This window comes from Schistocerca piceifrons, chromosome X (genome assembly GCF_021461385.2).
Source record: "Schistocerca piceifrons isolate TAMUIC-IGC-003096 chromosome X, iqSchPice1.1, whole genome shotgun sequence".
Taxonomy (NCBI): Eukaryota; Metazoa; Arthropoda; class Insecta; order Orthoptera; family Acrididae; genus Schistocerca; species Schistocerca piceifrons.
The window spans coordinates 709096205-709112529 of NC_060149.1; the positions used below are offsets into that span (position 1 = coordinate 709096205).

At 36.8% G+C, this 16325-nt stretch overlaps 2 protein-coding genes across 2 annotated transcripts; both read right to left on the reverse strand.

The window, feature by feature from the left end:
• Positions 1-7333: 7333 nt before the first annotated feature.
• LOC124722654 lies at positions 7334-8606 on the reverse strand. Its single transcript, XM_047247799.1, has 4 exons — positions 8494-8606; positions 8135-8223; positions 7470-8020; positions 7334-7363 (listed from the first exon to the last, which is right to left on the reverse strand). The coding sequence occupies exons 1-4, from the start codon at positions 8604-8606 to the stop codon at positions 7334-7336; spliced, it is 783 nt and encodes a 260-aa protein (XP_047103755.1).
• Positions 8607-8694: 88 nt separating this feature from the next.
• LOC124722655 (zinc finger MYM-type protein 1-like) lies at positions 8695-9644 on the reverse strand. The gene is made up of 2 exons (XM_047247800.1): positions 9404-9644; positions 8695-9323 (listed from the first exon to the last, which is right to left on the reverse strand). Exons 1-2 carry the CDS (start codon positions 9642-9644, stop codon positions 8695-8697), a joined length of 870 nt encoding a protein of 289 aa, XP_047103756.1.
• Positions 9645-16325: the final 6681 nt, after the last annotated feature.

Genomic DNA, 16325 nt, shown 5'->3' on the forward strand with positions numbered 1-16325 from the left:
ATACCTGGCAAGAACTATTGTTCCCAGTGTGGGGAGGCCATTGGCACACTGAGGTATGCAGTTGAATTCTATAATGCATCTAGCCTTGGGTTTGCAAATGAGTGGACTGTTGGGGAATCTAATTTTGCTGTGCAACCAGAAATGAGTATCCTTTATTTTATTATTTTAGGACTGCAGAATAAGAAACCATGTAAAGAAAATACTGTTGATAGTGATTTCAATGGCAGGAAATATTTTTGTTTGTTTTTTATATTGATGTTACTGCCTTAAGGACTGCAGCTGAATAATCGGCATTCCTACGAGTACAATGCCAGTATGGAATGTCATCTACGCTCTCTGCATGCACTGGATAGGGGAGGCACGCATAACATGTAAAACCAGTGCATCAGATCTCGTGCACATCTCAAATACATCATCAGCAAAATTATATGTGTAATGCCAAAGGCCAATTGCTGACAGCAGATTTGAAGCATTTTACCCCATGAATTTTAAATACAGGGCTTGAAAACACACTGCACAACTTTTTCAAGGAATAGAAAACTATGAGATTCACAAATCACTTATGATCATTTTAAAATGCATTGCCTGCATCAATCGGAATTATTGTTTGAGCGTTGTGGAAAATGTGGAGTGCTAAAAGAAAGTGACTTTGTCATCCCTTTGTAAGTCCTGAGATCATAACATCTTTATCTTACACTAACATTGAATAAGGCATGGTAGGAATATGAGACTTACTTTTCTTAAGTTAAGTTTAATGCACGGTTGTTATTTGAGATTGATGTAGGAAGTTAAATGATTTGGGAATTAAATAAGCTTACTATTTAAATTTAGTAATCAGGATACTAATCTTTTGGGGTAGATTGTCATTTTGATTGAGGATAATTACAGAGTCCCTCTTACATAGTCTGTTGTGTTTATGTTTCTGTATTTGCATAGTAATTGGTGCTTTTCTGTCATGTACGTAATGCAGTTGTTAATGAGTGTGTGAATGAAGGGTGCTGCTTATGGAATAGTACATGTACTACAAAATTTTGCATATGTTTTGCTAATGGCACATTGATTTGCATTTACAGTTGATGACATCATTGCCAGTGGATCGCCAGAGTTCTGGTACTATGTGGACACCATGGACTTTGTCAGCAGTACCTTTTCCCACAAACATCAATTCCTTGTGGTAGGTACATTGTGTGATATTAGTATTGGTAGTTACTGTAACTTGTGCAATGCGTTGCATTTTTGATGTTAGGGGTATTGGCACTCGTCAGTGTTATATCTGTATATTTCTGGTTAGGCAAGATACTCCTGTTGAGAAGTTGGTAGTGTTGGAGTAATGTAAATGTAAAAAAATAGGAATATCCAAGGCTTTTAAAATTCCTGGGTGTAGTCAAAAAGTGGTCTCATTTGTCATTTTAATTTGTAATCTTATAGAGAACAGTGAGTATCTATACGGGAACATTTCTCCACAAAAAGTTTTATGTGGTATGTTGTGGATGTATAGTGGATTGCACATTGTTGCTAATGGGCTCTATTTGTACTGTCATTTTATTTTATGAGCCTACTGTTACAGAGTTCAAACATTTTTTAGGTGTTCATATGTGTAAATTATATCCATGGGAGATGTAATCCACTTTCATTTCTGCTTATAGTGTAAATTCAAATTGCAACCAGAAAGTTTTTATGACCTATAAAGAAAGGAAAAATGTATTTAGTAATATTTATTGGAATATTTACATTGACTGAGTGGCTACTTCACAACCTAGTCTCTGACATTGTTGAGGCATTTTTGAAACTATGCAGCTTCAATTTCATGCACACCTCATAGGAGTCAACCACCAATATACAGCACTACCAAGTCCCATCAGTTGGCACCTCTGCTTTACTGTGGAAATGTATTGCCACATAAAAAGTATTCATGAGATGGCACAGATGACAGCCACTTGGGCCAAGTTTGCAGCTGTTGGGTAGGTGGTGGAAGACCTCCCATCGAAAATGATTCAGTGTATTTCGTGTGGTGCTGGCTGTACGGTTTCTTACAATATTAAGTGTGTAAGATAAGAATTTTCATAGCTTTCAATTGAGCCTCTGCATAGTTAACTAGTGGACTCATTAGCTGCTCTAATTCAATCACTACAATACGAAGTGTGAAACGTGGATAACTTTGTTACAATAACATTTTATTGTGAAACTGTATGGTGTGAGGTACTTTTGAGCTACTGGAAATAGATTTGTTGTTGGTATCATAAATGGTACCAAAAGGTGTGTGTTGTATTGTGAAAGCTTTCATGTTCTTATAGTAATTAAGTTAACACTTTGTATTTTAGTCAACTTTATTGCCAGGCATCTAGCCTATGGTATAATTATGCACTACTGCACTATGGACTAGTAGGTTTCTTTGTTCTTGTTATATAGTGGATTAACTTTGTCCATTGTTCAGTTATACAACTATGTAAATGCACTGAGGGTAATGTACTCTGAATTTTGAGGAAGTACATACTAGACAGTGCAGACATTAAATGGGGCAGCTGAGTACATTTTGAAACAGATTTCAAATATGTTTTCAGTATTCGCAACATTTCTGCCACATTGCACTGGTTTTTGTTACTTTAGATGTTGGTTTATTAACATACTGTAGACAATCAACACTGTATGTTATGTTATCAATTACAAAATGTTTTCTGTGCTTCTTTACGTTTTCTTTGAGATCTTTTATGATAATTCCTCAGTTGGGGGAGTCATGATACTCAGTACCAATTTGTCTTGCTTTAGTGTGGATTCATATACAATTAGTTGCTAAGCAATAAGGTTAATAACACAGAAACGTGACTGTGAGAAAGAAATTGTCATTCCAGTTTATATAGCTTTTATTGATGTGCACTGTTGTAACAAAAATTATATGTGGTAATGTATAAAAACAAACTGGATTGAAGCAGGCATTGGAGTACCACTGGTAGCAACTGAATTTTTTTAATTTTATATTTTATTACCTCCTGCTGTTACACCCTCAGTTTATAAGCATCACTAAATGTTAAACGAATGTTAATGTGGTGAGCAAACTGCTCCAATTGCAACTATCAAGTTAGGAAACTACAGCTTTTAGTTCTCAATGAAGTAGCTCCCTTCTGGCCTCTCAATGATTGATTGATACCCATTTGCCAACAGTGCTGAACAGATGTGGGCAATCACCAACCCATCTTGTGGCCAAGAACCACAATGATAAACACTGGTAACCTGGCAAGAACTGGTGTTCCCATTGCAGGAAGGGCATTGGCACACTGTGGTATGCTGTTGTATTCTATAATGCATATAGCCAGGAGTGAATTCCTTGGGTTTGCAAGTTATTGGACTGTGTTGTAAAGCAGTTTCGCTCTGCAATCAGGAATGAGTACCCCTAACTCTATTATGTTAGGACTGTAGAATAATAAACCATTTAAAGAAAATACTATTGATGGTGATTTCAATGGCAGCAAGTATTTTTGTGTGTTTTTTATATTGATAAATGTTACTGCCTTAAGGAATGCAGCTGAGTAATTGGCATTCCTGCAAGTACAATGTCAGTGCTGAATCTTATGTACACTCTGTGTGTGCACTGTGCAAAGGCAAGGCATAAGTTACATGTGAAACCTGTGCATCAGATCTTGTGCACATGTCACGTACATCATCAGCAAAATTATAAGTGTAATTTCAAAAGCCAATTGTTGGCACCAGATTTGGTGAACCTTACCCCATCAGTTTTAAATACAGAGCTTGGAAACCCTAATAATGCACAGGGTTCTCAAGAAATAGAAAACTGTGAGATTCATAAACCATTTATGCTTCAATCGGAATAATTGTTTGAGATTTGTGGAAAATGAGCAGCACTAAAAGAAGGTGGCTTTGTTATCCCTTTGTAAGTCCTGAGATCATAACACCCTTCTCTTACAATAATGTTGAATAAGGCATATTTGGTAATGGGGACTTACAGTTATTTAAGTTAAGTTTGATACACAGTTGTTGTTTGAGAGTGATGTGGCAAAAACAAATGATATGAAAATTAAATAAGTTTACTATTTAAATATAGTAATGGAGATGCTACTATTTTGGGGTAGATTTTCATTTTGATGGTGGGTAATTTCAGAGCCATGGTCATGTAGTCTTTACATTTCTGTATTTGATTAGTAATCTGTGCTTTTTTGTTATGAATTTGTGCACATGTTAATTAGTGTGTGTGTGAAGGGTGCTGTTTATAGGATAGTACATGTACTAAGAAACTTCTCATATGTTTTGTTAATGGCTCATTGATTTGTATTTACAGGTAATAACATCATTCCCAGTTAATCGTCAGAGTTGAAGTACCGGGAGTACACTATGGTCTTTGTCAGAAGAACCTTTTCCCATGGATGACCATAGTTTGAGGTAGGTATGTTGTGTGTTATTAGTATTATTAGTTCCTGCAACGTGTGCAATGTATAGCATTTTATGATGTGAGTGGTATTTCCACTCATCAGTGTTATATATGTATATTTCTGGTTAGGCACAATTGTTGCCTTTGATACTCCTTTTGCGAAGTTGGTATCGTTGTAGCAATGTAGATGTGAAAAGATAGTAATGTTCCATAGCTTTTAAAAGTCCTATGAGTAGTCAAAAAGTGGTGAGCAAACTGCTCCCATTGCAGCTACCTTGTTATGAGACTAGAGCCTGTAGTTCTCAATAAAGTAGCTCTCTTCTTGCACCTCAGTGGCTGATGGCAACCCATTGGCCAACAGTGCTGAACAGATGCGGGCAGTCACCAATCCAGCTAGTGGCCAAGGCTCACAATGCTAACCATTGGTGACCTGGCAAGAATTGGTGTTGCCAATGTAGGAAGGCCATTGACACACTGTGGTATGGTGTTGAATTCTTACAATATCTAGCTAGAAGTGAATTCCTTGGGTTTGCAAGTTAGAGGACTGTTGTGTAATCGAGTTTGGCTCTGCAATCAAGAATGAGTAATTTCTATTTTATTATGTTAGTGCTGGAGAATATAACACCACTTAAAGAAAATGCAGTTGATGGTGATTTCAATGGCAGCAAGTATTTTTGTTTGTTTTGTATATTGATAAATGTTATTGCTGTAACTACTGCAACTGAATAATTGGCATTCCCACAAGTACAAAGTCAGTTGTGAATGTCATGTACACTGTCTGCTTGTACTGTGGAAATGCAATGCATTAGTTACATATGAAACCAGTGCATCTGATCTTGTGCTCATCTCATATACTTTAACAGCAATATTATATGTGTAATACCAAAGGCCAATTGTTGACAGCAGTTTTTAAGCATTTTACCCAATGATGTTTAAATACAGATCTTGAAAAATCACCAACAATGCACCACATTTTCAAGAAATCAAAAACTTTGAGATTGATAAATCACTTCTGATGAATTCAAAATGTATTGCCTCCTTCAATCGGAATTATTGTTTTAGAGTAGTGGAAAATGAGCAGTGCTTAAATAAAGTGACTTTGTTATCCCTTTGTAAGTCCTGAGATCATAACATCCTTCTCTTATACTAATGTTGAATAATGCATGGTAGGTATAAGTGACTTACTGTGCGTAAGTTAAGTTGAATTCATGGTTGTTATTTGAGATTCTCCTTGCTATATCAATCTTAATTAACAACCTTGTAATACACTTAACTTAATAACAGTCAGTCCCATATTCCTGCCATGCTTTATTCAACATTAGTGTAAGAGAAGGATATTATGATCTCAGGAGTTACAAAGGTATAAGAAAGTCACTTCCTTTTAGTGCTGCTCATTTTCCACAACTTGGAAACAATAATTTCGATTGAAGCACATGGCCAAGTGGCTATAGGCACTTCAGACTGGAACCGTGCGACTGCCTCAGTCGCTGTTTTGAATCCTACCTTGGGCATGGATGTGTGTGATGTCCTTAGGTTAGTTAGGTTTAGGTAGTTCTACATTCTGGGGGGCTGATGACCTCAGATGTTAAGTCACATAGTGCTCAGAGGCATTTGAACAATTTGTTTGATTGAAGCAGACAATACAATATAAAATGATCATAAGTGATTTGTGAATCTCACAGTTTTCTATTCCATGAAAAAGTTGTGCAATCTTAGGACGTACAAGATTTGTTTGTAAAATTCATTGGGTAACATACTTCAATACTACAATACACACCTTTTGGTAACATTTATGATGCCAACAAGAAATCTATTTCCAGTAGCTCAAATGTACCTCACACCACACACATTCACAATAAAATGTTATTCTAACATATCAACAATTTAGAACTGTGAGTTCCTTACGGCAGCCAACAACATCAGAACTGAAGCTGTGAGTACAAAGTAACAGAGACTTTGCAACAGTTTCAAGGTATTTGTATTAATTGAAAGTGTATCATGTGATAGTCAGAAAGGTTACCTGCAGGCAATACTTAACAGATACATACCCAAAAATAAGAAGGCCCATACTCTGTGTAGACACAATAAAAATGTATTTCAAATTTCTGCTGAAGTTAATGTGAATTACAATGCCCTATGGGAGTAACATCTACACATCGACTCATAAACTAACCTTGTCCTCAGTAACTTTAGGCACTGAACAAAAATAATGGTTTAAAACTAGTTCATTACCAGCAATATGCAACTCAGGATGCAGCTATACTGTAACGTGTCACACTTAATGTTGTACAACTTTGTGAATGCACTGAAGGTAATGTGCTCCGAATCTTAAGGAAGTGCATGAAACACAGTGCAGACATTAAATGGGACAACTGAGTACATTTTGAAGCATATTTCAAATATGTTATCAGTATTCCCGACAGTTCTACCATATTGCACTGGATTCTGTGACTTTAGTTGTTGGTTTATGAACATGCTGTAAACAGTCTATGTTGTATGTTATGTTATCAATTATAAAACATTTCCTGTGCTTCTTTGTGTTTTCATTGAGATCTTAAATGATGATTGCTTAGTTGCAGAAGTCATGATTTTCACTACTAATTTTTCTTCTTTTATTGTTGAGCCATATACAATTAGCTGCTAAGCAATAAGGTAAAAGCATAGAAATCTGACTGTGAGAAAGAAATTGTCATTCAAAATTCTATAGTTTTTGATGATGTGAACTGTTCTAATAAATATTATGCAATAATGTATAAAAACCAAACTCCATTGAAACAGTCCTTGGATGATCACTGGTAGCAACTGACTGCTGTTTCATCCTCAGGTTATAAGCATCACTAAAGGTGAAATTGTACGAGTAAGTGGTGAGCAAACTGCTGCCCCACCAGTGCCTTAGACCGCTCTGCTAATCTTGTGTGGCTTGAACTTACAGTTAATGTAAATAAACATTTTTCAATGGTTATGAACATATAATGCATTCAACTGAAAACAAAATATATTTACAATTTAATGATAATTTGGTTTGAACAATAATATTTACAATAACTATTTAATGTTGAACAAAATAATAAACAACACAGTAAATAACCAAGACACTGATCATAACACAAAAATTTAAAAAAATACTAGACAAATCGAACTTCCTAGCTTTTGCTTCTGCAAACTCTTTCACATGATCTGTGTAATGTAAGTCCTCCACAAGCTCATTCTCAATTGATATTGTTGCAAGATCATTCAAATGAATTTTGTTCATGGTTGATCGGAGGTATGTCTTTATCAATTTCAGTTTTGAGAAACTCCTCTTTCGACTCGCAACTGTCACTGAGAGTGTTAGGGGAATTCTCAGAGCAGTGTTAACATTCGGGCAAAAATTATGTCTTCCCATAAACTTCAGAATCTCTTTTGGACCTATTCCAGGTTTCAACAATGTTGAAAGCACTTTTAGGTTATCTCTCAACTCCAATGCATCAATGTCGCTTGACTCATGATCTTGTAAATTCGATGTGAGGTTTCTACACTTTGTGTCCAGGCTGTCAGGAGCTGTATTCTTCAGCTCGTCAATGTCGTAGAGAAAATCAAAATAATCAAAATGAGCTTTCAGTTGACTGAATCTCTCATCCAAAGATGTGGTTACTGTATCTTAAAGATAATAGTAGATTTCAATCTTATTTCGTTTTGTTGGGTCATCTATTGTCTCATCCCTTCCTTCATAGGTAAAGTGTATTGGCTTCTTACTTCATCACCGAGAAACACTTATCCATGGTAATGTCAGATCTTCTAGCTGTAATTCTTTAGCCAAATCCGTAGAATCCATCAAGAAAGACACAAACTTTTCTTCTGTTCTGCAGGTCTCATTTTATGCTTTTGTATTTCAAGCATTTCCACGGTCTCAGAAACATTTATGTCAGTGGTCTGGATGGTCTTACTGACTGCACTGATGTGAAGCACAATGTCATATCAGATTACCAGAGAAGTGAGAAAGGTGTAATTTTTTATTTGATGCACAAGTGACGTTATTTCGTGAGCGGTCATGCCATTGAATTTTTCTGATATCTGAACCAGTGCATCAAAAATGTCTCCAATTTGAAACCTCAGCGATGGTACTTTCTCACCCAGTATCGTTCAGTGGCTTCAGCGACAGGTTAAGCAGATACTTCTTCAAGACATCCCAATGTCGAACGGAGGATGAGAAGAAGACATACAAGCTTTTCACTGTCGAAAACATGGATACAGCACATTTAGAGGACTAGCGGCATCATTTACATCAGGATTCAATGAGTGGCTCCTACATGGTACATAAAATGATCTCTTGTTCATATCTGAAATTCATTTCTGGAGATCAAACTTCTTTCTTGCCCTCTCATATTACACAATAGGATTTTTTTATCTTCCAAGAACTTGAGTACGACTTGCATCAAAGTGGAGCATAAAGAATCAGGCACTGGAAGAAATCCCAGGAAATGCTCACAAATTTGGACATCATATACCCCGTGGAGTCTTGTCTCCTGGACGAAACGTACCACAACTGTCATCTGCTCAACTTTTGAAATATCTTGTGTGCAGTCCGGAATTATACTGTAATACTTTGCAGATTTCATCATTAATAGAACGTTGTTGGTTATAGATGATCCAATAAGATGAATTATTTGATTCTTTGTTTCTTTTCCAAGATAATGATGACCCTTGTTCTCACCTTGCTTTGTTCTGTGCAGGTGCTCCATCATCACAGTGTCGAACTTTCTGAATAATTCAACAAGTTTCAAGAAGTTTCTGTTGTCAGGCTGAAAGAGTGTATCTGTACTTCCTCTCAAAGGCAGACAGTGCTGACCCAGGAAATGAATTACTGCTATTAAGTGCTCAAGAATATTTTTCCAATGTTCGCTTTCAGTATTCAGAAGCCTTTGATGATGGGCTTCGGCAGTCTCTCGGAAAACACGATCCACTTTTTATGTGAATTCAAATGCTCGGTAGACTTCCTTTGACTTTCGCGATATGATGTAAGGTTCCACCAGTAGCATATACCGTTCTTTGCAATTTTTACTGTAGATGACGAAATAAGCTTGCAACAAAAAAGCTTGCTCTTTGAGTACACCAACCAATGTCTATCTGCTTCTTCTAAATTCTTCAAAGAATAGCTGTAGTGCACAGGGCTGAAACTCCAGTTGTCCACGTTTTTAGGACATTCTTCAGTTCCCCTAATGCACTTGGGGGACCTCGCATGACCAAAGTCGTTCGAATGCAGTCGGTAATAATTTCCAGCCATCTTCCGGGATATGAGTCAATTGTGTCTTTCAGTTTAGGCTCGCCTTAAATCCCTTTTCCTGTGGTGAGTACCTTGGCTGATGTTCGTCAGGTATTTTCTGAATTGGGTTGCCTAATTTCTGTTCTGCCTAATGTTTCAATCGTGAAGCTTTCATCACGAAGCAGATCTTGAGTCCAGACAAGGTCTGTTGAACATGTTGTGGATGGCCCACCGTCAGCATTGCTACTGTATGCAGTGGTCGCAGTACTGTGTTCGTCAACTTTCTGGTCATGTCTGGAAGATAAAGATGTAGCTGCAGTACCTCCACTAGGATCTGTAATTTCAGGATCTATTTTTCCACCCTCACTGCTGTTGGGTCGTTCTCTCTTTGGCTTGAAATATCGTTGTAGTGCATCCTGTTGCTTCTTATCGTCATCTTCCTTCATCACCCGTCTTTTCCTACATTCACTGCGAGGCAGTCTTATTCTACTGTCGGACATGTTTCGATCCAGCCTGCAAAGAATGATTACATGAAACTGACTGTTGCTGTCCGTGTACTAACTTTGTTTGCAACACACTTCACAGACAATTTCCATGATATACCACTGCACATAAATGGAAAATTATATTACTGTTCAGGAGATGAAGTCATAGGAATTGAGCCGTGTGAAATTTAATTTCGTGACAAATTTCACTACAGACGCAGGTGAAACAGTCAAAGAGTGGGACCGAAGACAATGGAGAGAGGAAGAATAAGTAGATGGAGTAGCATAATAATGTCATAAATACACAGCCAACCAGTGACGGGTTCTAATGCTAGTCAAAATATATTAATTCACAGGACTGCGGTTGTTCTGTTCAAAGAACTGACACTCAACATCTGTCATAATTTCCATGTACCACTTCTTTCGTGTCTGATTATGGAATATGGGGTAACAAATTAGTCATTGCCGTATCACTTCACTTTTCTTCGATTTATATTTATTCTAGCTATTGGGACAATGCATGCTTATTTGCCAAGTTGCCAATTTTTGAAGTAACAGATCATAAGAAAAATAAATTTTCCTATTCTGCAATCTTGAAGGAGAAAAATTCTAACTTATGAGTAATGAGCATGTGCAGTTCTAATTGTATGTTATACAAAAAGTACTTACATATTACATCTCAAGTTGCAAGAATTTCGAACGTATCAATTCTTCTGTTCTTACAAAATGCAATGAAGGAGCTTCTGACCAATCGACTCTCTCGGCCATCTACTGAAACGAATTCTGTAGTTTTAGTTGTAGAGAATGCAACAATACCTATTTCCTGGAAAGGTGAAGTGGTGACTCGGCAGTGCCAGGAAGTAGGACACGTGACGAGGTACAGCGAGGCTACGGTTAAACTAGCGCCTAAGAAGAAGAAGCAAGAAGCTCACAGTAGGTATTGACAGATGGTATGGATAAATGTGTTATCAGTTTTTCATGGCTCAAAAACCAAAACGTCTATCACTCAGAAATGGATACCAAAAATTTCTAAAAATACTTCAAAACCCAACTTATCCCAGGCTTATTAGCAATGTCTTTATCCCTTGTAATTACTTGGAGAGTATTTACCCATTCGGAATACTTCTAGCCGTTGTACGTGTTGGACATGTTTTACTGTAGTAATGTTCAACCATTTTCTCCATAATGCAGGAAGAATAAGACACTCAGAAACTGCCATTTTAGGGCTTAACAAAATTGCTTCAGACATGTAACCACAGTATCGAACATTGTATTCAAATTTCCAAATTAGATTTCGTCTTCTGCAAAATTAGTTGTGAGCAAACGCACAGCACATAACAGGCTGGCAGCACTCCACTCATAAGGTTACTGGCTTGTACGTCAGACTGCTTTCCCCTCTCTGTTCCTCCAGCGAAAACATGACGGTGCTGCCACAGTGGCAAGGAAGAAATTAGCCCTCCTCCCTCCCCTTGTTCAACAGGGGCAGCTGGCAGGTAGTCAAGGCGCCATACTACAGTTCCCACCGAGGTTTGGTTTCGAATCCCATGTTGGGCATGAATGTTGAGTTTTTCCTTTAAGAAAAAGGGGGGTGGGTGGGTGGCATATTTGTTGCCATTCTGAAAGTGCCGCCCTGTGGGTCGCACTTTTCGCGCATGCCTTGTGCCGGCCCTGGCTGTGCAATCCAAGAATAAGTCTTTTTGCTTTGCAATTTTATAGAGAACAGTGAGTGTCTATACAAGAACATTGGAAACAAGACATGGCATATCATATGTTGAAGATGTATCGTGGGTTGCACATTGATGCTAATGTACTATATTTGTACTGTTGAGCCTAGTGTTACTGAGTGCAGAAATAGTTTAGATGTTCATATGAGTAAATTACATCAACTGGGAATGTAATTCACTTTCATTTCAGTTGATAGTGTAAATACAAGTTGCAACCAGAAAGCAAGTTTTGACAACTGATAAAGAACGAATACATGTATTTAGAAATATTTATTGGAATATTTACATTTTTTGACTGGCTACTTCCCAACATAATCACCGACATTGTTGAGGCATTTTTGAAACAGTCTACCTTCAGTTGCATGAACATCTCATAGGAGTCAGCCACCAACATCCTGGACACAAACTTCCTTCAGTTGGTCCCTCAGCTTCGTGTGCAAATGCGTTGCTGCCAAAAAAGAAATCATGAGATGGAATAGGTGGCAGTGACTTTGGCCAAGTTCGCAGCTGTAGGGCTGGTAGTTTGAGTTCTCCCTTCTAAACTAATTCAGTAAGTTTCATTTCGCATTGACTGTATGGGGTCTTGCAGTATCCTGTGAGTAAGATAAGAATTTTTGTAGCTTTTAATTGTGGCTTTACCCGGTTAACTAGTGGACTCATTAATTGCTTCATTTCAATCATTACAACATGAAGTGTGACATGTTACAATTTAGATGCACCCTCAGTTGCATATTACTGGTAATGAACTAGTTTTAAACCATTACCATAAGGGATGAAATTCACATTGACTTCAGCTGAAAATTGAAATTCTTTTATACAGTGTCTACACAGAGTCTGGGTTTTCTTATTCTTTGAGTATGTATCTGTGAAGTATTGCCTGTAGTCAACCTTTCTGATGATCACACAATACACTTTCAATTAATACAAATACCTTCAAACTATTTGCAAGGTCTCTCTTACTTCATATGCACCGCTTCAGTTTTGTTGTTGGTTATTGCCCATAAGAAACTCGCAAATCTAAATAACTGTTGATATGCTAGAATAACATTTTATTGTGAAAGTCTGTGGTGTGAGATACTTTGAAGATGCTAGAAGTAGATTACTTGTTGGCATCATATATGTTACCAAAAGGTGTGTTGCATTGTGAAAAGCTTTCATGTTCCTATAGCTCTTGACTTAACACTTTGGGTCTTACTCAACTTATTGCAAGATATCTAGCTTATGTTGCATTACTGCATATATGGACTAGGAGGTTTCTTTGTTCTTGCTATATAGTGGATTGATTTTGTCAGTTGGTCAGTTATACAACTCTGTGAATGCACCGAGTGTAATGTAATCCTAATTTTACCGAAGTACATACTACACGGTGCAGACATCAAATGGGGCAGCTGAGTACATTTTGAAGCAAATGTCAAAAATCTTTTCAATATTTCCAACAGAACTGCCACATTGCACTGGTTTTTGTGACTTTAGTTGTTGGTTTATGAACAAACTGTAAATAATCTACATTGTTTGTTGTGTTATCAGTTAAGTAATTTTTCCTGTGCTACTTATGTTTTTGTTGAGATCTTATATGATGATTTCTCAGTTGGGGGAGTCATGATACACAGATCTTATTTGTCTTGTTTTAGTGTATAATCATATACAATTAGTTGCTATGGAATAAGTTTAAAAACACAGAAATGTGACTGTGGGAAAAAAATCGTCATTCCAATTTCTATGGCTTTTATTGCTGTGCACTAATGTGTCATAAGTGGTATGCTGTGTTCCAAAAAAAAAAACCAAACTCCACTGAAACAGGCCTTGGAAGGCCACTGGTACCAACTGACTTCTGCAGCATCCTAAGTTTATAAGCATCATGACAGATGAAACATAGCTGTAGGTGGTGAGAAAACTGCTTCGAAAGTAGCTATCAAGTTATGAGACCAGAACCTTTAGTTCCCAATGAAGTAGCCCCCTTCTTGCATTTTTGTTTGTTTTTTTTATTGATAAAAGAAATGTTACTGCCTTAAAGACTGCATCTGAGTAATTGGCATTCCTACAAGTACAATGTTAGTTTTGAATCTCATGTACACTATCTTCTTGCACTGCGAAAATTAATGACACAAGTTACATTTGATACTAGTGCATCAGATCTTGTGCACGTCTCAAGTACTTCATCTGTAAAATTACATGTGTAATGCCAAAGGCCAACTGTTGGCAGCAGACTTGGAGCATTTTACCCAATGCATTGTAAATAGAGAGCTTGAAAACCCTAACAACGTACAACTTTGCGTGGAATAGAAAACTGTGAGATTGACAAATCACTTATGATCATTTTAATCTGTGTTGCCTGCTTCAGTGGGAATTATTGTTTGAGAGTTATGGAAAATTGGCAGCACTAAATAAATGTGACTTTGTTATGCCTTTGTAAGTCTTGAGATCATAACATCCTTCTCTTACAGTAAAGTTGAATAAGGCATGGTAGGTATATGAAACTAACCATTCTTAAGTTTGATACACAGTTGTTATTTGAGACTGATTTAGGAAAAAGAAGTGATATGAGAATTAAATAAGTTAACTATTTAAGTCTAGTAGTGAGGATTCTAATCTTTTGTGGTAGATTGTCATTTTGATGGATGGTAATTTTAGAGCCACTCTTATGTAGTGTGCTCTGTGTATGTAGAAACATACAACATATTTGTATATTTATTTTTTGTTTTTCTGCCAATAAAGTGTTGCATAAAGTTAATAAGTGCATCATGGAAGGTGCTGGTTATGCAATAGTACATGTACGAAGAACATTCTGTTATGTTCCACTATGGCACATTGATCTGTATTTACAGGTAATGACATCATTCCAAGCAGAACATCAGATTTGTAGTACTAGGAGCTGACCATGGTCTTTGTTAGAAGTACCTTTTCCCACAGATGTCAGTTGTTTGAGGTAGGAATGTTGTGTGATAGCAGCACTAGTAGTTCTGCAACGTGTGCAATGCATTGCATTTTATGCCATGAAGGGTATTTGCATTTACCAGAGTTATATCTATATTTTTCTCCTCAGTATATTGTTGTCTTTGACACTGCCCTTCAGAAGTTGGCATTATTGCACCAATGTAGATCTGAAAAGATAGGAATTTTCCATAGCTTTTAAAATTCCTATGTGTAACTAAAAAGGCATCTCATTTGTCAGGAAGATGTGTTGTTGATATCCAGGAGTAAATAGTTTCGCTTTGTAATCTTATAGAGAAGAGTGAGTAGCTAAGTAAAAACACTTGCAATAATATGTGTCACATGGTGTGTTTTAAATGTTGCAATTGTTGCACATTGTTTCTAATGGACTAGTTTAATACTGTCTTTTAATTTTCCGAGCCTACTGTTACTGAGTGCAGGAACATTTTTGGTGTTCCTATGTGTAAATTGCATCCACAGCGAATGTAAGTCACTTTCATTTCAGCTGCTAGTGTAAATATAAGTTGCAACCAGAAAGCAACTTTTGATGACTGATAAAGAAAGGAAAAATATATTTAGATATATTTATGGGAATATTTACATTGATACACTGGCTACTTCACAACATAGTCACAAACATTAATGAGGCATTATTGAAACAGTGCACCTTCAGTTGAATGCACGTCTCATAGGAGTCAGCCGCCAACATCCAGCACCCTTCAGTTGGCACCTCAGCTTCATTGTGGAAATGTATTGCTGCCAACAAAGGAATATAGAGGATGGAACAGATGACAGTCACTTGGGCCAAGTTCACAACTGTAGGGCTGATAGTTGTAGTTCTTCTATTGAAACTGATTCAGTAAATTTCATGTGGCATTGGTTGTACGTTGTCTTACAGTATCATGTGAGTAAGATAAGAATTTTCATAGATATTAATTGTGGCTTTGCACACATAACTAGTGGAATCATTAACTGCTTCATTTCAATCACTGCAACATGAAATTTGAAATATTGCAATCTAGATTTGTACTTGGTTTCATATTGCTAGTAGTGAATGAGTTTTAATCTATTATTTGTGGTAAGTGCCTAAAGATGTTTACTTTATCAGTCCATGTGTATCAATTACTTCAGTAGGGGATTAAATTAAATTTCACTTCAACGGAAAGTTGAAACATTTCTTTATAGTGTGTACAGATTGTGGGCCTTCTTATTGTTTGGGTAATATCTGTTTACAGGAACGATGTCTTCATAATTCATCGTAACTGTTGTGGTACTAAGTGCATAAGATATGCATTGTGAAGAGTTATTTTCTGCATAGAAGTAATAGCTTGAGATAGGTATATTGTGTGAATCAGGTGGTTTTAACAGATAGTATAACATGTGAAATAACTTGAATTTTATATCATGAATATTATGTGTACAGATCAATGATACCCAAACAGAATTCCCATTGGTCCATATTAAAGCCTTGTACAGTGGTCATGAAAAGCAGTCTTCTTGGACTATAGTGTGATTGAAAAAGTACATTATTTTTATACTGAGGTAAGTGATTTATTGTTCGT

Bases quoted from the DNA above. Each gene is read 5' to 3' on its own strand.
- LOC124722654 (XM_047247799.1), bottom strand. From the start codon at position 8,606: ATGTTTTCGACAGTGAAAAGCTTGTATGTCTTCTTCTCATCCTCCGTT. The intron at 8,021-8,134 runs GTGTTTCTCGGT...ATTATCTTTAAG, and splicing joins TCTGACATTACCATGGATAA to ATACAGTAACCACATCTTTG. The intron at 7,364-7,469 runs GTTATTTACTGT...TTTTGTTTTCAG, and splicing joins GTGTTATGATCAGTGTCTTG to TTGAATGCATTATATGTTCA.
- LOC124722655 (XM_047247800.1), bottom strand. From the start codon at position 9,644: ATGGCTGGAAATTATTACCGACTGCATTCGAACGACTTTGGTCATGCG. The intron at 9,324-9,403 runs GTATATGCTACT...TCACATAAAAAG, and splicing joins AGTAAAAATTGCAAAGAACG to TGGATCGTGTTTTCCGAGAG.